Source organism: Lissotriton helveticus, chromosome 1_1 (assembly GCF_964261635.1).
Source record: "Lissotriton helveticus chromosome 1_1, aLisHel1.1, whole genome shotgun sequence".
In the NCBI taxonomy this organism is placed as follows: domain Eukaryota; kingdom Metazoa; phylum Chordata; class Amphibia; order Caudata; family Salamandridae; genus Lissotriton; species Lissotriton helveticus.
In genome coordinates, this window is record NC_136057.1 from 844,384,380 (window position 1) to 844,407,886 (window position 23,507).

General features: G+C 45.7%; 1 protein-coding gene across 1 annotated transcript in view; it reads left to right on the plus strand.

Annotated features, from left to right (window-relative positions):
* The first annotated feature begins 582 nt into the window (after positions 1 to 582).
* The window catches only part of TDG (thymine DNA glycosylase), a 213,212-nt gene continuing 190,287 nt past the window's right edge, over positions 583 to 23,507 (plus strand). Inside the window, exon 1 of the mRNA XM_078674931.1 lies at positions 583 to 730. Within this exon, the coding sequence (XP_078531057.1) occupies positions 708 to 730 (23 nt within the window). The 5' untranslated portion in view covers positions 583 to 707. The remainder of the gene's footprint in view (positions 731 to 23,507) is intronic.

A 23,507-nucleotide genomic window follows, 5' to 3' on the forward strand; every position in this document is an offset into this window, starting at 1 on the left:
ACAGATCAGACAGACCCGGAAGCACTCTGTCAATTTCACTTGCGGAACATGGACAACGGCCTGAGTGGGGAAAGGTTGTCTGTTGAGTAGAACAGCCATCTTGAAATCTAAATTTTTTGATGAAAATGTCACTGTTCGAGAGCCGTATCATTACTGTTGGAGAAAATGCAGTACTGTAGTACTGAAAATATGTAGTGGTTACTTTTATTGTTTTCTTGCTCATATGTCAACAATAACATCTTTTATGTTCTTACCTTTACTGTTACATACGTATGGACATAAGCAGCTAAACATACAGTCGAATACATTATCGGCAAACTACAACTCGAAGTATATTTAGCATATCTATGACAAGTTGTCTTCATAATGACCGCATACTTGGAACTATATAACTAGAGTGATGGCTAAACTGGCTTTTCATGGGAAAGCTGACGTACAGTGCCGAGGAATAGCTACCAACACAAGAGCTTTAGGTCAGCGTTGACACAAAGCGTAGTGAAATGTTGTCCTTTTCTCATGTCTATATGTTAGTAGTCCTATTTCAATGTCTATTTACGTACATTTTCCTCCCCCACTGCAACACCCAGTCAGCAGTGAATCTTTCAGCCTTCTCGTTCAGGAGCTGGCTGAAACCTGGGGTTACTGTAGCATCTGGATACAGCGTACTGTCCTCAGCTTGTTTCTGAAAGGCACATTATAACAACAGGATGGAGGCACAGGACCCCAGCAGGTGAGCCTTTGCTTAATTGGTGTCTACGGATCGCAAAGGAATAATAGGGCTAAGCAACACGGAAAAATTGGAAAATTAACTACGACCGAATACGCATGCGCGGGTCTTCTTTTCCAGCAGCAGTTGTACAAAGAAGAAAAGGCGCGGGGACAAGCAAACCCCCAGTAGATGAGTGGTACTAGGATGGATACTCGCAGCATACTCGTTTTAAAGGCACCTGTGAGAAAGCCGGCACCGTGACTCCACTGCATAATTGCCATCATGCAATAACATGCCCTAAATAGCTTCTAAATTGCCTTTGGCTTATGTGACACATACGTCGCCCAGACTAGCTTTCTAAAGCATTTTATGAGGTCTTATCTGCTATTTTTCAGCTGGCTGGCATGTTTCAGTCCTAGACCGTTGTGACTAGTAAACGATCATAACACCAACGGTTTTAAGGGGTGGAGTTCGAAAATGGTCATAATATATTTATTCACTTTTAAAGTACAGAATGTGCTTTAGTGAACTTTTCAGGATAGTTCGATACCTCCCTGTAAGTTCCCGAGTTAGGAAGCCGCAGAACTGTGAACCTTTAAGTACACAATGCCTCGTTAAACATCGATTATTGCCAATTGTTCCTCTAGCCCCAAACCAATGTTGTATTAACTTTGGAGCTGCTGAGTGCTCTCAATATTCTTTGTCGCACTTTCATTTTGATACCTCGTTCTTTGCCCTCAGTGGTAACTGTTCTAGATGGTGTCTGCATTCTGGAGCCTTATATAGAATGTAATGTGCACAGTGTTCTAGAATAGTTTCCATTCCAGCAAACAGGTGCTGGCTGAATGTGAGGTTCCACAAATTTCATGTGACTCCGATACTTAGTAGATAAGTTTGAAACCTTGTAAGGAGTTCCATCGGCAAATTTACTGCAGTTTGGCAACGAGCTCATTCAGCAATCACCTATTTTCAAGAGGTGAGGAAGAGTGAAACCTGCATTAGCATCTTTGAATGAAATGATACGTCACAGCCTGGTGGGACGTGGGACAAGCGACGCTGCTGTGATGAATTAGAAATGTATAACCCGAAAATTCACATTCCACTTAGAATAAAGGTGCTGAACACAAGCCATATATCTAGCGTGGCAGCATAGCAACCCGTTATGAATATGAATTTTGCATTTAGTGTGGCAGCTTAGTAATGCGGAGGGCGACGTCTGAAAGGCCCGCCCACATTACAGAACTGACTTGAAGAGCTTTTCCACTGCTACACGTCCCCACATTCTGCCGATCGTACTGTGCGGATCACCTGAAGTGCAAACTGGAGCAGTAGCACAGCCACATAAAGCTTTCCGATCTAAACCCGTCTTGCCGTTGTTGACATTTTTCTGTTTCTGTCCAGGAAGTAAACGCTGTCCAAGCCAGAGTGAAACTGAGGTCGACACTCTAAACGGAGAGAAGGTACATAAATCATAGCATAAAGAAGCAATGAATGCCATATAGCGCCGTAGTAGTAATTACAGCAAAGTCACCTATTGCTCAAGTTTATGTCTGGCACTTGCATGTGTAGTTAAAGGACTGAGCATCATTAACACTTGTCCAGCCATCATCCCAGCACAAGTGTGTATAATTGAACTGCCCAGCGGGGATTACAAAATGTACATACATTTGCACATGCTTTCGTGGAAGGCTCTCCCGCAATAACACAGTCACCTAACTTTGTTTATTACTCAGAACAACCTCAGACAGAATGAGAAGATTGCATACACATATTTGTGAATTATTTCCTAACCTTGAATGGTCAAAATTGCTCTCCTGAAAGACAAAAGAGCATTATTGAGAACTGCTAGAGACGCTGCATACGTTCAACTTCTTGCCAGTTGCAGTAGACTTGCGAGGTCCTCCATAACCGATGTTTACAAGGTAGCCAAGCAAAGGCTAGACATTAGATTTGTAAAGTCAGTGACTGTGACGATAACAAGACACAAGTTTTGTACCCGTTCGCAGAGGCCATAGGTGACAGTGGAGGAGTTTGTAGCATGTTTAAGAGTTGTCAAGAAGTGTAAATTTGGAGAGATGACTTACGAGTTCATAAAGGGCCATTTACTTGTGCAGTGCTACAACAACAAAAGTACAGGAGAGGCTGGGAAAAATGGAACCTAACTCTTAAAGAGGCTATCACGATATCAAAGATTGTTGAGGAATTATCTGCATGCACGACGGAGATGAACATAAGGAGAGTAGACATGTGTACTAGTGATTAGCTTGGCTGTTCTGTGTGTCGTGCACCTTTGTTCGTGCGCTGGTGTGCGGATTGCGGCTGTGAGCATGAATTGTTTTTAAAGGATTGTATTGTTTTAAAGCTGTTTTTCCTGGTGCTAATGCTTTAGCACGACGTGTACATCTGAAATGTACAGCTCTCTTGGCGTTGCGGGTGCATCGGTTTAGTCAGTTGCTGCTGTCGCTGTGCGTAGATCAGTCAGAAGAGAAATACACAAACGAGACAGATGACCCACCGAAACACACCAGGCTCAACAAGACGGCGCAAATCCTGCGGAAATTCCAACATTAAGCAATCTTAGTAGTGAAGTAATCCAGATCTGCTACCGCAGGACAGCGTGAAATTTTGCAACACAACAACTGTGACCTCCCCAAAAGTGCCATAAATCACCAACTTCCGCGCCAAATGTTGCAAGAAAGTTGGCACTTAAGGAGGAGACACACAGAAAGCAACATTTCCCAAAAGCTTTCTTTTTGTAACCATATATACAGGAGCCCTCAGTCAGTGCAACCAGAGCATCAGCGTTTCTTCTGGATTGTGTGAAGAAGTTCAGACAGGCAGGATAACAGCAAAACAGATCTTCTTTATTTTAAGCTCAAGGTACAGCAACGTCATAGCCACAGGGCAGCCAGCAGCAACTGACTTTCAGTATTTGGCAACCAGACCGAGCACTCTTTACATTCTAGAGTCCTAAAGGTAGTGTGTTCCATGTGAGTGCAGCTGGCTAGCACAGATTAATGCAAAGGTAATTACCACACACCTTCCCCTCAATACAAAATATAACATTGAGAGAATAAAAAGTTCATTCAGTTCAAAACATAGTTAAGTAGTTTCCGTGGAGTTTGACAAGTGCGAGTGCTCCTACGTAGAGGAGAAACAACCCTAGAAGAAACACATTATCATCCCTGCCATCAGGAACGCACAGGAGCAATTCTACTCAAATTCTAAATGCGCCCATCATCAAGTTTAACAGCATTAAGAAATAGTTTAGTCACAGTATGAGGCGTGGAGAATTTTGCACTACCACACTTCTGGGGAATGCGTACCCTCACGCTTTCACCCACGCTAACCAAGGTGCGAGAAACCGCATTTCTGGTATCAAAGTTGGCCTTTCTCTTAGCTGACTTGAGATCCTGACGAGCGCACCATTGAGCATCTTCACAAGTGTCAATATCGGTACCTTTCCCTTTCATCCAAGTTTGAAACATGTAAGTGTTAGGAGTGTGCCCTCTAAAAAAACTCAAAAAGGACTTTCTCAGTGGTAGAATGTAGAGTTAAGCGCTATACCATATCTCGCTCAACAATTACTGCCCTCCAGTCACGGTTTTGTTGGCCAGTTGAATTGATTCTTTCAGAGCACGGTTAAATCTCTCTACCGTTCCGTTACTTTCTGGATGATAGAGAGAACAACGCTTGTGTTCAATTCCTTTCTTGGCCAAGAACTCCTCCATCTCTCTTAATGCTAGCTGTACACCATTGTCAGTCAGTAGAGAATCAGGAAGACCTTCCCTGCAGAAAATTTAATCTAAGAACTTTGACATCTTTAGTTTCTATGATCTGTGTGACTTTGACCTCCAACCATCTGGAGTACATGTCAATTAAGACAAGAACATAAGATTGACCCGTCTTGGAGGAGACAGGTCCCAACAGATCTAAGGCCACATGCTGCCAACAATGAGTGGGAGGCTCTTGTATAATCATTGGTTGAACCCTAGTTTTGCAAAATGTATCACAGGCATTGCACTCCATGCAATCTCTCACCATTCGCTCTACAAGAATATCCATGCCGGGCCACCAGAAGTGTAGACGAACCCTCTCCTTGGTTTTGGAGATGCCTTGGTGGCCCAGAAGAGCCAAACAGACTATTTTCTGCCTGAGGGATGTTGGAGGAACAAGACGCATTCCTCTACAAAGTAAATCATCACTCACCGAAAGTTCATTCTGTACATTCCAGAATTTCCAGACACCTTCAGTGAATCTCTTGATACCCGTCCACCCTCCTGACACTAATCTGCACACATCAAGCAAGTCAAGGTTACTTTTCATAGTCTCTTCACTGTGACTCAGAAACAACTCCTTCGACCACCTCACATACTTTGAAGTCATCAATTTTCCAGGTATCTTCAGGGTCAAGAGAGGTTTCGTCTGCTTGATTGGGAACCAAGCGAGATAGACAGTCTGCCGCTTTGTTATCCACCCCGGGGGTTGTATTTTACAACCAAGTCAAAGGCCCGGAGGGCAATGACCCACATACATATCTGTGAGAAGACAGCGTCTAATTACTTTTTACAGAATAGATCCTGTAGAGGCTTATGATCTGAATGAACAACAAAAGAGGTACTCCAGAGGAATTTCTTGAGCTTCTTGATTGCCCAGAAAATGCACAACGCCTCCTTTTCAATGACTGAATATTGAAGTTCTAGACCAACGAGAGCTCTTGAGAAAAACAGGATGGTTTCTTCCCTGCCGACCCTAGTCTGTTTAAGAACGGCACCCACGCCTCTTGAACTGGCATCGGTAACCAGAATGGAGCTTGAATAGTATCAAAGCTCTGTAGAGAGGGAGCGCAACAAAGAGCTTTATTGACTCCCTCGAATTGTAACTGGCACTGAGTGGACCAGGAGAATTTCACACCCTTCTTTAAAAGGGACCTGAGAACAAAGGTACGGCAGGCAAACTGTGGAGCAAATTTATTGTAGTACTCAGCCATTCCCAGGAAGGTCACTAGTTCATCTCTGGACTGCGAGACGGAAAGTTCCTCAATGGTCTTCACCAGGCGCTCTCTGGGCCTAACTCCATCACTGGTCAAATGGTGACCCAAGTAGTCCATTTCAGAAAAATTAAACTTGCATTTATTTTCACGCAGAGTTAGACCTCTCGCGCTGAATCGTTCAAGCACACTCCTCAGTCTTGCATCATGTTCACTCTGAGACGAACCATGGATCAAAACATCATCCTGGTATATCTTAACTCCCTCAACACCACTTCCATGACTCTCTGAAAAACAGAGGTAGCAGAGATCAAGCCGAAAGGAAGATGTGTGAACTTGTATGTTCCAAAAGGGGTTATGAAGGCAGTCAAGTCCATGGACTAATCATTTTTGACTTGATGATATGCAGCACGGAGATCTAAATTGGAGAAGATAAGTGCATCCTCAACTGGTCTAACATTTCAGTGATGTTTGGGAAAGGGTACCTGTCAGCAACCATCGCGCTGTTGGGAGCATGAAGATCCACACATAAGCGTACCTCGCCAGAGGCTTTGCGTGGTAGAACCACGGAGCCAACCGTTCACTAGCCTCTGTTTTAACAATGATACCTTCTTTCTTTGATTTCTCAAGCTCGGCGAGCATAGACTCCCTCATAGCCAAAGGTACGCTGCGTACTTTATATGTGACAAGTTGAGAATCTTGCTTTAGTATAATCTTGTGCGTGTAACCTGATAGACAACCCAACCTCTCGCAGAAGACTTCTTTGAATTCAGAACGTAGAACACAGCTCGAATCACTCACACTAGAAATAACATTTGCACAGCTCTCACTTGGGACAAGGTTTTAAGTAACAGGTGGTGAGGAGATTTCTCTGAGGATAATGCAGGGATCGCCACCAGGAACTAAAGACACACCTAGGTCGGCCTGGTGAAACCAGCTGATTATGCTGTCACCTCTGCATGAAACATATATCTTCCCTGCAGTTAGCCTACCTTTGTATTCAATATTGTCAAAGAGCATCTTAATGTTGCAATCATTCCTTTTGTTTCTTGTCATCAAATTAATGATGATCTTGCTGGGTCCAATCTTCTTCGCTCGTCGCCAGTGTGAAGAAGTACAGACAGGCAGGATAACAACAAACCAGAACTTCTTTATTTAAGTTTAAGGTACAGCAATGTCCTAGCCATAGGGCAGCCAGCAGCAACTGACTCGGTGCTTGGCAACCAGACCAAGCACTCTTTACATTCTAGAGACCTAATGGTAGTGTGTTCCATGTGAGTGCAGCTGGCTAGCACAGAGTAATGCAAAGGCAATTACCACAGATTGCTTGTGATTGGAGCACATATTAGATGGGCGCTCCCACTGGTTACACTTTGTTTTCCGGAGCGCAATTGCACTGATCTGCACAGTATGTTGCTACGTGACAGCTGATTAAGGATACTTTGTTCCCTTTGCACTGCATGTTGGGCTGTGATGTTCTTCAGGGTTGACCCAGCTGTGTCTGAATATGTAGCACTGTGCTGGATTTCTTTTGTTGTGCTTTCCAAAGTTTAATCCATCCATGGCTGACATATCTGTAGCTTGTATTTCGGTGACAGGCATTTGAGGTACTTTTACAACTGTCCCAATTCAGGCCTGTTAGACCTAGAATTCCTTGATGTGATTACCCCTGACATTTTGTCTCTACATCCTCTATTTTGGATGCTGTGATGGATTTTATTTTGCCAACTTAGATGCTTTTGGCACTTTGCCACTGCTGATCAGTGTCAAAGTACAAGTGCTCCCTGTATAAAGTGTAATTGTAATTGGTTGTCCATGATTGGTATGTTTGCCTTACTAGTAAAGTCCCTAGTAAAGTGCCCTATGTGTGCCAGGGCTGGTAATGCAACTGCTACTAGTGGGCCTGCATCACTAATTGTGCCACCCACACAAGTAGCCTTAAAGAGGGAACTCTGGCCTGCCACTGCAGTGCCTGTGTGCAGTTTGTTAAACTGCCATGTTCCGACAAGTGCACCCACTTGCCAGACCTCACCCTTCCCTTTCTATGCACATCAGACACCCTATGGTAGGCCCAAGGTACCCCCCGGGCATGGTGCAGTGCTTGTGAAAGGTAGGACATGTACTAAGGTGTGTACCATGTCCTGACAGTGAAATAATCTCCATTTCGTTTTTCACTGTGGGAGGGCCATCTTGCCCATAGGATAGAATGGGGAGGCTGTGTAATATGTTTTCCAGCCTATCTTCCCAGAGGCTTAAGATGGAGAGGTGAAGTTTAGTGTGGCTGAACTCACAATGTAATAACACATCTTTTTATGAAGGTGGTTTTTGCATTGTTTAGAAGCCACTCTTTTAGAAGTGGCTGGGTTGTTGTGCCCTAACATTTCTGTGTGTCTTTGCCTGGTTGTGGATTGACTGTCTGGATTTGAAAGTGATAGGATCTGGGGAATGTCTTGACCCAGGGGAGGAGGTGAGACAGCAACAGGCTGCCCTGCATCTTGAGTGTAGTGTGAGGAGTAGCCCCTAGATGCGAAGAGGCCTGGGTTGCTGCCATAAAACAATGGTCCCATCTCCTGCTGAGTGATTGAGAATCCATACCCATACTAATCAAAGGAAGAAGGTGTCACTGGCATGGAGACACCCTGAACTGGTTTGAACATGGGTCAGTGCCCCCTGAACACAAAGACTTCAATGACATTTAGGGTATAACTATGAGAGCTGAAGCCCCTGAACTTTGGAAAAATTGATTGATCAAGTTTGAACAAGACTGAATGTACTTTGTGGTCAAGAAGAACCTTTGCCAAGGGAGAAACAACTGAAGAGACTGAAGGAAAGGACTGACCCTTGCTGTGTGTTCTGGGGCTGGCCTGCAGTATGCTGTTTTAACCAAGGAGAGGCTAAAGGGACTTTGCTGTGTCCCCCCTGCTTGAAAGGATTTTGCTGTGTCCGGAAGTAACTTACCCCAAGGGCCCGAGGAGAGCTGGCTCCCTGTTGTGGAAACTCTAGAACACAAATGTTTCCAGGAGAGTCTAAGTGACGCTTTGTGCGTGTGCTTTTGGCAGCCTGAGCCCATCGTGAGGCTTGTCCTGTTATCGCGTGCACCGGAGTCCAAGTGAGTCTCAGCGACGTGCTTTGTGCAGCCCGAGACCTTCGTGAGGAGTGCTCTGTGATCATGCACGCAAAAGCTCAAGTGAGTCTCGGCGACGCTGTGTGCGTTTGCCCTGTGGTAGCCGGAGATCTTTGTAGCATCAGCGACCCGGACCGGCAGCCCCGGGGGAGCTGAGCTGCCGGCCCGAAACTGCCGTTGCTAAAGCGGGACCTCGAACCAACTTCGTCGAGGGAGAGTCCGAGCCCCTCACCCGAAATTCACAAAGATTGCATCGGAGGCCCAAGTCGCTGGAATAGGAGAGAAGAGAGAGGTCGCACCCCCAGGTAACGTGTGTCGACACCTGGGGCGCGGTGCGGGCTCGGAGGAAGACGTCTGCTTCTCCCCTTCCTGCAGCGGAAGCCTCTGCTTCGGGTCGTATTGCGGCCCATACTTGCCAAAGGAGTAGCAGTACCAGGGCCGGAGCTGCATTCTTTGTTTACAACATACCCGTGCGGGGGCAACTGTTGACAGAGGCTGACTGCGAGTCACTCGAGTAGCGGAGAGACCGCATAAGGCACTGTTATCGGTGCTGGAGCATATTACGCATTGCATTATTCCTGCATACCGAACTACCTGATTGTCGTATTACGCATTGCATTGTTTCTGCATAACAAACTACTTGATTGCTGGATTACGCATTGCATTGTTTCTGCATAACAAACTACCTGATTAGTGTATTACGCATTGCGTTATTCCTGCATAACGAACTACCTGATTAGTGTAACACGCATTGCTTTACTTCTGCATAACGAAGTACCTGATTGTTGCGTTACGCATTTCTTTATTGTTACATTGGAAAGTGCCTGATTCTAGCATTACGAACTGCATTATTTTTGCATTGCATAGTGCCTGATCCTAGCATTATGAACTGCATAGCATTGCAGTAGGACTGCAGTGGAACGTTTAGAAGTGCTCATTAATATCGCCAGAACTTACAAGGTCTGGCTGGCCTAACAACCGGCCAGGAAGAATATTACAAATACGCATGTTGGATTTATATCGTGTGGTCTTTTTGTAAATCTTTTTATATATATTTATACTCGTTTTTATGAAACTCGTGTGGGGTCCATTTGTGGTGTCATCATTGGGTTGCTGTGAGCATGGTTGCAATACTTTACACATTTGCCTTGAAGATAAGCCTGGCTGCTTGTGCCAAGATACCAAGGGGGTGAGCGGGGGCTATCTGAGAATGTGTCCTTCCTTTCCCTGATGTGGAAACAAGGGTCCCTATTTGGCCTAAGGTACCAACCTCAGCCAACCAGGGATCCTGTGTCTAACACGGCCCATCTTTATTTTACACGCCAGGATCTGAAGTACAATTGTTATTATTTATGGGTATTCTAGGGAAATTCCTGGTGTTGGCTTATTTTTTTCTTGTGTTCTGAGTATGGCATCCGTGGCAGCTACTAATTTGGCCCTCATCACCCATTTTCTTCAGCATCCGACTAAACCTGCAATTAAATGGAAGTTATTGTTGCACTAATTTGAGAATTACTTGGTGGCAGTGGGGGAAGATGAGTTTGACTCTAAACACAAAGCAGACATTTTATTTTCTCATCTGGACGTTGAAGGTCAGCAAGTTTTTGCCACTTTGCCAAAGGCTGTTCATCCTGCTGCTGAGGCTGGAGATCGGAATAAGCTTGCTGAAGCTGTTGCACACCTGCAACAGAAATTTTCGGAGGAACCCAGTGTTCTCTTGGAAAGAATTCAATTTCTTAAAAAAACAATCTGCTGATGAATCTGTTGAGAAATGTATTTCAGCTTTAAGGTCTCTTGCTGTTACTTGTAATTTTGGTGCTTAACTTGATACCTGCGTGATCAATTTGTGTAGAGTTGCTATTCGAAAAAAATACAAGAAAGACTATTGAGCTGCAGCGCTCCATCGTTCGGTGAAATACCGGATCCAGCAAAAAACATTAACACCTTAGCTGCTTTGGAACGTCCAGCTCCAGTGCTGAACGTTCCATTGCGCAGGTGCAGTTGGAACGTCCAACGGCCGACGGCAGCACTCCCGAGGTAGTGGTGCCGTCGGCCGTTGGTATAGGCGCAGCACTTAAGAGGTTAAACGCTCAATGGCCATCACTTGTGCCATGTCTCAAGAGTGTTCAAGTAGTTAATTTTGTTGATGAAGCTTAACCTGTTGATTTTATGCGCGTAGTAGACTAGAATGCAAAGTTTTCCGCGCAAAACTCTAACCAAGTTTGTTACAGATGCGGATCGAAAACTAATTTGGAAAACTATCCATGTTGTCCAGCTGTGGGCAAACGTTGCACTAGTGTAAGTAGTTAGGTCATTTTCATGGGTTTGTAAAATGGGCATGAATTTTACCAAAGGGCTTAGTAATGAAATTGCAGACAATGATGATACCTTTGATTTTTCTAATCTGATGCTCAATTCGAAGGTGGTTTCGGATGCTTCAATAGAGGGTAAAGACCCTGTATGTAAAGTGAATTTGGGGGATGTTATAACCATTGATATTATGCGTGATTCTGGCTCACGTGTCCCAATTATTACTGATGCACTGTTTTAAGGCTCATTGTGGTGTTTCTGTTGTTATCTGAACCTGATATCCATCCTAACGCCTACGGAGATCAGGACATTGATATGCTGGGGTATTGTGAGCAACTGGTCACATGTTTGAGCAGAATGGTGTTCACCAAAGTTTATGTTGCCATTAAGGGCAGGCTTATTATTGGTTGGCAAGTTTTGGCTAAGTTGGGACTTATGCTAGTTCTTGGTCCTGATACCCCAGTTAGACTTTCAAATATTCCCATTTCTCTTGTTCACATTTAGGATCAGCTTTCGGTGAACAGTGTTGGTAAAACGAGTCCTCAGATTTTCAGTCAGGCCATTAGGTGCATAAATAGCTATATCCATTCAATGAAACTTAAGAAGAATGCCATTGCAGTAACTCATAAAGTTTGCCATGTTCCATTGAGCATTGGATCTGAGTTGAAGGAATTATTGGGCCAAATGGTAAGGGATGGCATCATTAAAGAAGCTGTGTCTTCTGAGTGGGTCAGTCCCATTGTTTTAGTTCACAAAAAGGATGGCAATATTAGGTTGTTTGCGTATCTCTGCAGTCTCAACAAAAATATAGTTGTGGAGTGTCCTCCTCCTTTCTAAAGTAAAAGAACGTTTATCTAACATTGGTAATACAAAGTTCTTTTCTCTACTGGACCTCAAGTCTGCATACCACCAGATTCCTTTGGATGAGCATTACCAAAAGCTGACATATTTTGTAACACTGTTTTAAGCCTACAAATTCACCAGGCTTCCTTTTGGCTTGGCTTCTGTGGCTAGTGTCTTTCAGAGATACATGGACTCTGTGTTAGGGGGTAATAGTGGGCTCCAGACTTTCCAGGATGATATGTTAGTCTTTGTGTTTTTCTTTGAACGAGCATAACAAGGTATATTATCTGAGATATGTGAAAGAGTCAAGGAGTTTGGCATAACTCTGCATGCAGACAAGTGGAAATTGAGTGCTCAATTTTGATTATTTAGGGCACAGTAGCAGTCCTAAAGCACAGTATCAGTCCTAAAGGTATTTTACCAAAAATGTATTTGATCAAGGCGATTCAAGGATGCTCCGGCTCCTAAAGACAAAGAACCACTGATCTTTTCTAGGGTTGAGCAAATGTTATTCATGTTATGTTAAAGGGTATGCGTTTGTGGTGCAACCCATAAGAAACCCTTTGAAGAAAGGTGCCAGTGTATGTCTGATTGAATAATGTTCAGGAAGCTTTTATGACTGGCAGATTGCCTGTCCAGGTTGCCTGTTCAAGAGGAACAGTTGGTCTGTGTGGAGGAGCCAGAGGTGGTTGTAGCTTTAGCGGCAAACTTTTTGCATGGGTCTAGCTCCGTTTGGCACTCTGGTTTGAAGCAGCAACAAAGGATACTGTGTTGGGGATGGTGTCTTCTTTCATTGTTACTGGCTGGTCTAGGGAGAGAAGTGTGGATGCTGCTTTGCATTCTTATGTGGAAGTATCTGAAGAGTTATCTTTATTGGATGGTGTTTAGCTACATGTGAATATGTGTGTGCCTGCTGCGTCTTTGAAAGACAGATACTGATAAAGGAAGCTCACAAGGGGGGGTTTAGGTATGAGTAGCACTTGCAAGGCTCTCGAGCAGTTCTATTGGTGGCCGGCCATGGAGTCGCAAGTGTCTAAATTTATTGATGATTATGCCACTTGTTTGGTATCTGACAAACTCTGGTGGCTTCGTGTCTCGACTTCATCCTGTGCCATTTCCGGATAATGCTTGTCACAAAGTGGCTTTGAATTTAGCAGGCCCGTTTGAACATCTTCCTGCGTCTCCAAGATATAAAGGAAGGTACTGGTGGACTATTTTTCCAAATGGGTGTATTTGGATTTCACTTCTTCTCCTAACACGGACTCCATTGTTATGTTTTAAAGCACATTTTCTCTATTGAAGGTGTTTCTAAAGAACTTGTTAACAACAATGGCAAACATTTTATGTCGCACAAAATAAGAACATTTATTGAGGATTATCAGATTTTGCACTTGAAGGTAGCTCTTTATTCGCCTTCAACTACTGGTTTCGTGGAGCGGATAAACGCATTTTTTCAATGGAGGAGTCCAATCTGCTTTGGCCATGGGTTTTGAGGTGGTCATTTTTGGGCAAGGAAGTTTGGTCTTATTTGATTACACCTCACAGCACCACTGGGTTCTCTCCTTTTGTTTTGTGACTCAAGAGATTCCCGAGGTGTGCTTTGTGTCCTGATTAGATTGGAGATTTTGGTAAGGGTAAGTTGGAGAATCTATGCGAGTTATCAGCCATGCTGTCTGCGAAGCAATGTCATTCTAAGGAACTGTTTGACAACAACAGGTGAAGTTTAAGGAGGTCACATGTGATGGGTGATTGGGTGCTTGTGAAAGTTCCTTCTCATAAAGAAAGGGGATTCTACATTGTCTTTGCCTGTTCGAGTGTGAAAGGGTTTCCAAGGGTTCTGTGCTATTGCTAAACAAAAGTTGCTGGAGTAAAAGAGATGTCATCAGGATTTCAGATGAAGAAGAAGCTAAGAAAATTCAGACCGTAAAGGATGTTTCTGTTTATCACCCCTATGATTTTGTGGGTGATCAGCATGCTCTGTCTCCTGTGCTTAGGGTGTGTGATGGTTCTGAGTTGAGTGCACAAGGTATTGGGATTTCTGATGCGGTATTGGATGATTTGCAAGAGAGTGTGGATTCTAAACCTAGTCTGCCACAGCCAGTTTTGCGAGGTAAAGCCTGTCGTATCGTGGGTATGCTGCTCAGGTACAAGGATTCTATATGTCCCGAGTTATTTATTTGTGCTTTTTTCCCTTACTTTTGTTAATAGGTAAGGGTGTATTGTACTATTGATTAGTTTGGTTGCGCACCTTTGTGCACGCTCTGGTGTGCGGATTGCGGCTGTGAGCATGAATGTTCTTTTTAGGTTTCGCCTGTCGAAAGCTGCGCACTGCGCAGCCTTTCGCGCAGGCTAAATCTTATGTTGGAACAGTGTGGCCTTCGTTCCGCCTCTCTCTTCCATTGGCTAGCTCCATAAATGGAGGCTAGCCATTGGAAGAGAGAACTGTCCGTCATTTCCCGAGGCGATTTGTGGGCGTTCCGCCGATTCTTTCCCTCTCCGCAACGTCATGAAGACTTGGCCACTGTGGGCGTGTACTTTTTTTTTTTTTTTTACACCGATGTTTGTGTTCATTGTTATCTTGTCCCTGTCCCGCTGGCTGTTTCCTGACCACCTTCCCGCTGTCCGTCCCCCCCCCCCGCTACCACCCTCCCGCTGTCTGTGTGCCCGTTAACCCGCCCCCCCTTCTGTTGTCCGTGAGCCTGTTCACCCGCCCCCCTCCTGCTGTCCGTGAGCCTGTTACCCCGCCCCCCTACCGCTGTCCGTGAGCCTGTTAACCTGCCCCCCCCGCTGTCCGTGAGCCCGTTAACCCGCCCCCCCCTCCCGCTGTCCGTGAGCCCGTTAACCCGCCCCCCTCCCGCTGTCCGTGAGCCCGTTAACCCTCCCGCTGTCTGCGTGCCCGCCCCCCTCCTGCTGTCCGTGTGCCCGCCCCCCCTCCCGCTGTCCCCCTCAAGTGGACACTAAACACCCCCTTCCCTGCCAAGCAAGACATATTGCTTTCGATGGTTCTCTTTTCCTTTGCTGGCCTCGCGCCTGAGAGGGTGGGTGGCTGGCACGGGGCAGCCTGAATGCGCGCTGATGAGGTAGTTGAGCGGGTTAAGGTTTTCCTGGAGAGATCTGCTTATCACTTGGTCGAATCGCTAGGAAAGTGTGTCCGGGAGGCAATACAATTAGCGTTTTGTTAGTCGGCTTATTGTAGCCATTGTTGTTAACAGCGTTTAGAGGCACGGTGACAGCTTTACATATGGTGTGTTTGCATATTGATAAATCTTTCTGCACCCTTCCACGCCGTAACTTCCTTTGCGGCACCCAGTAAGCTGGTGTACCTTCTGACTAGATCTACCCAGGTGGAGTTGGGGTTTTCGAATGTTTTGCCTGGTGTGGCGGAGTAAAACTCGTCATCTCCCCCGCACTCCTTTCCGCCTCTCTTGTAAGCTTACACTTCGCCAACAGTTTATTCTTACCCCAGTGGCCTCTGTTCATTAATCTCGTCCCCTCCCTTTACTGTCCTCTCTTCTTTCCCTGGTGATCTCATCCTTTCCTGCCTGTCTTCACTCCGTCCCCATACTTTGCCCGCCGTTGGCTCTCTTCTCTCGTCCTCTTTCCTATCTGTCCCTCGCGTCTTCTTCACCCATAAGACTCCCTCCCCAGCTCCTCCCCCATTCATCAGTCCTGTTCACACTTTTTTAAATGTCCCCCTACCTTCCCTCTCTTCTGCCCTCACTCACCCCTCTGCCCCAGCCGTCCCCTCTCGCGTTTCCCCTCTATTTCCTCGTTGGTTCCTCGCTCTGCCTTTTCCTCTTCCTTCTCCTCGCACCCTGACCAGCTCAACCTCCTCCATTCGCCGTCCCTCCTGCCCGCTCACCGTTGTCCTCACACACCCCTCTCCATTTCGGATGCCCCCTCCTTTCCTTTCTCCCTTTCATCCTCTCACATCCTCCATTGATACATTGTACTCGCCCTATCTTACTTTTGCTTTCCTCTTCCAAATCTACCTCTTGCCCTCTCGGCTCATTCCATGACCCGCTGCTACCCCTTTACTCCGTCACCTTTCTCTCTCTCTCTCTCCCTCTCTCTTGTGCTTTCTCCACATCGTTCCCTCTCAGCTTTCTTTCTTCCCTCTTACAGTTTCGGTTTCTCTCGTTCTCTCACTCTCTCTCCCCTCCTGCCGTCTCTTTTCCTCTCACCTCTCCTCTTTCCTCGCTCAATCTGTGCCCCTCGTGTCTGCTCTCTCTGGTCACCAGAAGAGACAGCGCCTCCCACCGCCGCAAAAACGCCCACCATAGAAAGAGCGTAAGGGACAGGAAACTAATAAACAAGGGAAGGAAAGACACACAACCAAGAGTGGAACACTTAAAGCTGCTCCAGAGAGGGGGAGCCGAGCAGGTCCGCCTGGAAATGTACATATGTAGAGACACTTCCTCGGGAAGGCCCCCCCCCGATCAGACCCTTTCAATTATTCAATAGCTAGAGCAGACCAAGTGACTTCCAGGTGCAATACATCAGGCTTAGGAAGGGCTTTTATTAGATTCGGAGAGATTCACGCTGCTCTCTCCCTCCATCCCTCCGCCCTCACTCCTGGAGCTCCCGCCAGCCCCTCTCTGGCCATTGGCGCCCATTGACCTTGGTGCTCCTCATGCCAGCTGTGTGTGCCAAGTACAGTGACTGTTCTCTTACAGTATGCTTGCCTGAAATGCATGTACCCCACTTTGAATTTGACCCTGGTTAAACCTTCATGTACATCTAGTTAAGAGTGCGCCATGAAGCTGTCATTAGCGGGCAGGATGTTTGGCGCTACAATATTTAAAAAAAACGGAATCCTTTGAAAAATGAAAGAATTCCTTTAGACACAGTTCTTGCAGCCAGCAGGGTTGTTTCCCGAGGGCAGGAGCGGTCCCTGCAGCTGGCCTAGTTATCACACGGTCCCAGGCCGAGCGGTGGCGGAAGCCCCTGCCCAGGCCTGGTGGGTAGGATTGGTGCTGAGCCCAGGAAGCTTCTACACTGATCAGGAAGCGGGCACCCTGCTGCTTATCCATGTATCGCCATGTATCCCACCCACAGCCCACTCCGCACACGCTCTTAATAGATATTATGTGTACACACGCCCAACTCAATGTGTTATTTTAAAAGAGCGAATTTCTTGCACTGCATTAAAATGTAATTTTAAGAATAGCTATAATTATACACTATTTTCTAGCGGATCTAAAAACACGTGCATGCGTTTTCTTATTTTCCCATACAAGGATAGTTTGCTAAATGTATTTCTACGGGGATTATTCCCTGACCCTGCTTACCCCTGCTTACAGCTGCGCGGTAAGTATACAAACATCACGTTTGTCCAGTGAGCCGTACTGGGGTCCCCGCCGTTGGGCGCACCTGAAGCCCCTGGGCGGTGCCCGTGCTGTAATGCACGGTAGTGGAAGTGTGTGTGTGGTGTGTGTGCCCGCGCTCTGCGGCGGCTGACTGTGCAACATCTCCTCTTCTCTTCCTTTTCAGGATCAGGCTATTTTTGGTGCCTCTATCGCAGGCTCCAGTGAGCGTGAGATCATCGCCGTCCAATCCCGAGGCCGGCAGCTCGCCCAAGCCCGGGAAGCATGCATTCTTTACAGTGTGCAGCTGCCTGCAAATGTGTACTTATTACAGAGCGTTGGTGCACAGTCCTCAACTTATTTTCTGTACTGTGTGTGTTGGGGCTCTGTGTGTGTTGGGGCTCTGTGTGTGTTGGGGCTCTGTGTGTGTTGGGGCTCTGTGTGTGTTGGGGCTCTGTGTGTGTTGGGGCTCTGTGTGTGTTGGGGCTCTGTGTGTGTTGGGGCTCTGTGTGTGTTGGGGCTCTGTGTGTGTTGGGGCTCTGTGTGTGTTGGGGCTCTGTGTGTGTTGGGACTCTGTTTGTGAATGGGCTCTGTTTGTGATGGGGCTCTGTTTGTGAATGGGCTCTGTTTGTGATGGGGCTCTGTGTGTGTTGGGGCTCTGTGTGTGTTGGGGCTCTGTGTGTGTTGGGGCTCTGTGTGTGTTGGGGCTCTGTGTGTGTTGGGGCTCTGTCTGTGTTGGGGCTCTGTCTGTGTGGCTAGCTTTTTTTGTAGGTGGCTCTATGTGTGGGTGGCTCTGTGTGTGTGTGGGTGGCTCTGTGTGTGTGGGTGCAAATGCAATAGGTCTCGCATTTGCGAGAGATTAAGCTATTGGCATTGTAAATGACTGCCATATATTTATCTGTTTTCAAAACCAACACATAAATAAAAAAAATGTCATTTACAATGACAATAGCTCTAACTTTTACAAAGGCGAAACCGTTGCATTGTAAATGCTTGTTAAGAATTGTATCGTTTTAAAGCTGTGTTTCCTCGTGCTAATGATTTAACACGATGTGTACATTTGACTTGCGAAGCTCTCTTGGCGTTGCCGGTGCATCAGTTTAAGTCAGTGGCTGCTGACTGTGGGCTCCTGTATATTTGGTTACAGAGATTACGTTCTGGGGGGAATTTTACTTTCTGCGTGTCTCCACCTCTAGTGCCACCTTTCTTGCAACAGCAAGCAGAAGCAGCAGCAGCAGCAGATGATGGAAATGATGACGTTGGTGATGTGGGCAAGAAGACGGGAAACAGTTGTCCATGAGGGGGTGGTGCTTTTGGAAAAGATTGATAGCTGTAAAATCCTGCACCAGATGTGAAAGTATTTATCACACGTCTTACCTTAACAAATGTTTTGCACTGCAGAAATATTGCCGACATTTTGGGAAGAGAGAGTGTTTTAACAGGCTGTGTAAAGGCAAGGCTAAAGAAAGTGTGGTGTGAATAGAAAATGAAATTGAAATAAAGGAAAAAGTGTTAAGTTTAGGGGAGGTGAATGAGAATCGAGGATGGAAAAAGAGACCCAAAGCAACGTTCATGATCAGTAACAAGCTGGTAGAGCTGATGGTGGAGTCGGGTTCAATTTTTACACTAGTTCCTGAAGATTTGTGGGAAACATGTGAATTTAAAGCAAAGGAAATGAATCCCACTGTTTCCAGGAATGTAAATCGAGGTGTTGAGGTTTTTGAGAACAGACATATTGTTTAAGTACAGAATATTGTATTGAAAGATGTGTCTAGATCGGGATTGCCAATACTTCAATAGGTGCACCAGTATGATTTAAATATTGTCATCAGCCCTAGGGGCAGAGATCACGTTATGGTGAGTGCGGTGTTAGATAGTGACTATGGGGAAAAACTATTCGAATAAACCAAGGAAGAGTTTAAAGAAAAGAGCATTGAGGGATATGTCCATAGGCTCATTTTGAAGGAAAGACCTAGTCTGGTGAGGCAGGAAGTCAGCAGGATACCAGTGTTGTTTCGACAAGAAGAGAAAGACGTGCTAAGGTAAATGGTTCAAAAAGGTGTTTTAGAATCACTGGAGTTCCCAAAGGGCAAATAGGTTGGTCAAAGGGGTAACTGAATTGACTGTCGAAAGCAGATTGGATGTTGCAAAAGTGGTACTGGAGGCAGTATGGACACATTGCGCATATGTTAACAGTGTAGGAAGTCAAAAATTGTTCAGGTTGAGTGGTAGAGAAGGACAAACGAAATTTGTTCCGAATTGTTTGAAGCAAGACGGTGTGAGAGGAATGGAAGTTCTCAGAGAATGCAAAAGCTACAGAAGACAAAGATGGATAGAGAATTGTGTTATCGTTAACATGAAGCCTGGACAATTTTGTGCAGGCCTGACAAAGTTCAGAGTACATTTTCAAGTGTGTATGTAACATTGTCTAATGTTCAAAGGTGGATAAGGGTTGCTCTGTATCAAAGAAAGACTAAAAGGGTGGGGGTTGTAGCTAATACCGAGAATAGTAGTTGAGCAATGTTGAGCGATGCACGTTTGGCTGGGACAAAATGCATGGGAGCGTTTGGGGTGCTGGTGATAGGAATGAATCACAGCGTGATTCAAGTTGAAAATAACAGTTCCTCGGAGGACATGCAGACTGCCAACTTGACTAAAGAAGTGTGTGAAGTAAAGCAGTTTAACCAATGTGGGCATGTAATTCCTTTTTAGGTCGAGCTTAGAGCCAGCGCATGCGTTGCAAGACTTATTGTAAAGTAGTAGGAAATAGAAGCCCCGCCTACTCTCTGCCCATATTTGCCATTGGTTTGTGTCCTTGTCTGTCCTAAATGCTGGCGTCTGATTCGTCAACGGGCTTGTTTGTCCCTCCTTAGTACCGCCTCCTCTTCATTTGTCACCTCCCATGGAGACTGGCCCCTTTACTTCATTTGTGACACGGTACGTGTTATTGAGACTGTGCGCACTATTTTCGTTAATTAAGTTCTCCTACTGCAGGCAAGACATGCTTTGGTGCCTCCTTCCCACTCCCCCCTCCTGTTGTCCTACCTTCTTTTCCCCTCCCTCTCTCCCGTTGTCGGTGTCTTCTCGTCTCCGCCCGCCCTCCCGTTGTCAGTGCCTTATGGCTCCCCTGCCTGCCCTCCAGTTGTCTGTGCCGTCTTCCCCCGCCTGCCCTCCCTCCCTCCTATTGTCCGTGCCTTCTCCCCCGCCTGCCCCCCCTCCCTCCTGTTGTCCGTGCCTTCTCCCCCGCCTGCCCTACCTCCCGTTGTCTATGCCTTCTCCTCGCCTGCCCTCCCTACCGTTGTCTGTGCCTTCTCCCCCCACCCGCCCTCCCTCCCGTTGTCCATGATGCCTACCATTTGCAATGCAATAGGTCTCGCGTAAATGAAAGACCAATTGCATTGCAAATGCTTGTCATGTTGGAGCCTGCGATTGCGTGCCCTAGCGCATGCGTCTTGTTTGCTATAAACTATTGTTTACAAAGAGGAATTGGAACCTGCTCATTGCTTACTATTTGTTGGCTCCACTGTACCTCTTCTTTGTTGCCTCCTTAATTGGCCAGTGCTAGCCAAACTTCACTTGCGATCCTTTCAGTGGAACAGGCACCAAGCACAGATTGATTCAGCTTAATCTGTGTTCATCCACTGCTCCTGACATGATGGAGGTACTATTTCTTCCTCCCAGTCCCCCCGCCCTGTATGGTACTCTCTCCCACCTCCATCATGTTATTTTCTCTATAATCCTCACCTTCTGTTTTTGTTGCTTCTTTTTCCTCCCACCTCCTGATGCTTCCTGTGCTAGCATATTGCTAGGTGCTCTTATATGTGTTAGACATCATAAGCACATATGAGGGCGCCTTGAAATACATAAGATCACGATGGGCGTTGTACTAAAATGAATCTTTTTCTTGTACTGCGCACATCCTGATTTTGATGTATTGCAAGGTGTTCATATCGGTTGATGACCTCATTAGCATATATAAGAATGCCTTGAAATTCTTAAGCTCGCGGCGTGCACTGATAAAAAGGAATCCTTTTTTAGGTTGAGCATTCAAGACCTCTTTTATGTACTTTTTGGGCTCTGGAGATCAGCCCTAGGACTTGTCTGCTTTCGCTTAGGGACTTTTATTTTTCTGTTTAACTGCTTCTATTTAACTCTTTTGATAGAAAACCACCAGTAAAGGTCAGTAAAATACCAGAGTTGCTTTCTGCTTGTTCAACTGCCTCTATTTAACTGTCTTGATAGAAAACGACCAGTAGAGGTCAGTAAAATACCAGAATGGCTTTCTGCTGAGGTACTTTCCTTTTTAGGTCGAGCCTAGCGCAGCGCGCTTGCGCTGCTCTAGGAAAACGACTTCTTGGAATCGCTCTGGGCTTTCCACATGCTTGTGCGTGTGTTTTTTCCCTCTTTTTTTCTATTGGTCTTTGCTTGCTTCTTTCTAAAAAAGGCAGCACGTGATTGAGCAAAGGCGGGGGCATGTCCCACCTTGCCCAGAAAATGTTAACGCCCACGGCCTATGTCCGCGGTTACGAGCAGGGGCGCCAACTGTTTCCAATAATCGCGACCGCGAGACGCGTGCTCGATAATTGGAAACAGATGGCGGTCGAGCAGCGGCTTTCCTCCCTCGTATTTGCCACGGTGCAGCAGCTGAGGTAAATTGGTCTCATCAATAATATTCAAGTGTTTCTGGGGCTTAAATGTAGGCTACACGATTCAGCAGCATAGCCCTCGTCTTTACCTGCAGAGCACTCCGTCCGCAGGACTAAAATGATGTGTGGCTTTGTTACCCCCACACAAATTATAAAGGCAGAAATAGAGCTTTTAAGGACTTAAAAAAACTCTCAAATATTACACAACACCAGCAACTAACATGTTGCTGGAAACTCCTCAAGTGACTTGCCCCTCCCGCGCCTGACAAACGAGAGGCACTCCTGACATTGATAGCGGGTGGCTTTCATTGTGCTGCTCTTGTGAAGTGTTCTGTACCAGAGTAAGCGTCTGTCCGGGACAGTCTCCAACGACAGAATATGCCACGCGTCCCCGTCCCCCCACACCCCCACCTAGAGCTGCGAGCAGCCATTTCCAGCGCTACAAAACTGGTTTACCAGGCACTCTCAGGGATGTGGTATTCCTATAGCCCGACGCCCAGGACATGTTGTTTGGGGTCAAGGGCAACAAGTTTTTATGTTTATTGTGTCCTTGGGACAAGTAGGCCCAACCCCCTGCAGCACAAACCCTTTGACTGCCAGTTTGCAGTACCACATTATGGATCATGGAAGGAGACTATCTGCAGTTAAGGTAATATTTTTGCCCATATGTTACTGCTGATCAAACTTGTATTTATGGTTCGTTAATTGAAAGCCTTTATTATTAGGGTGAGCGCTCTAATTAAATGTTGGAAGCGCCGACTACACTGCTGACCGTGGTTCCAGTGCAAAAATGTTTGCACACGTTTTCAAAGTTTAGCAAAATGAAGGTATGTATAATGCTCCCGGAATGCTCTCTGATTTGATGCAAATATTTGCAAAAGCCTGAAATCAAGTTTGATGATTCTTTGCTTTCAAAATAAAATGTTCATAAAAAAATGAAAGCAGAAAAAAAAACATTTAGCTAAATTACTGTAACGTTTCAGGTACACTTTCATTGCATCATCATTTAGTAACATATGTTGATGCATGCTAGAGTTTCCCAAAAATATTCATAACGGAAAATCTGTGTAACCAGTTTCAATATGATTATGGGAAACAAAAACAAACAAGCAATGGCAAAGCCAGTGGGTCTGAAATTAGTGATCCGCTTTTTAGTTATGTCAATGTGTGACTTGTTTATGCATGGTTTTTGTAAAACCATACTGGGGTGCGAGATGCTAGGCCCTCACCATTATAACAAACATTGGCAAAAGCAAAAATAGTTTTTTGGTCTCAAAAAGCACACACTGCCACAGTAGTTACTGGCAATGAACAAAAATACTTTGTGTGCCGATATTCTCCTTGTGAAAGAACAGAATGCTGTCAACTCACAGTGAAGCCAGCCGAAACAGAACTTTAAGAAACACAAAAGCTCACGGTCAACGCCAGACCATATTAGGGGCCCAATTATTAAATAAAGTCTCAAAAGTGCACCCAAGGTTTATTTCCTTGCATTAAGGGTAGTTATGCGGCTTTCGTGAATTCACAAGAATTTACAAAAGTAGGACAATAAATAGTACTCCTAGAAAATATTTGTGAA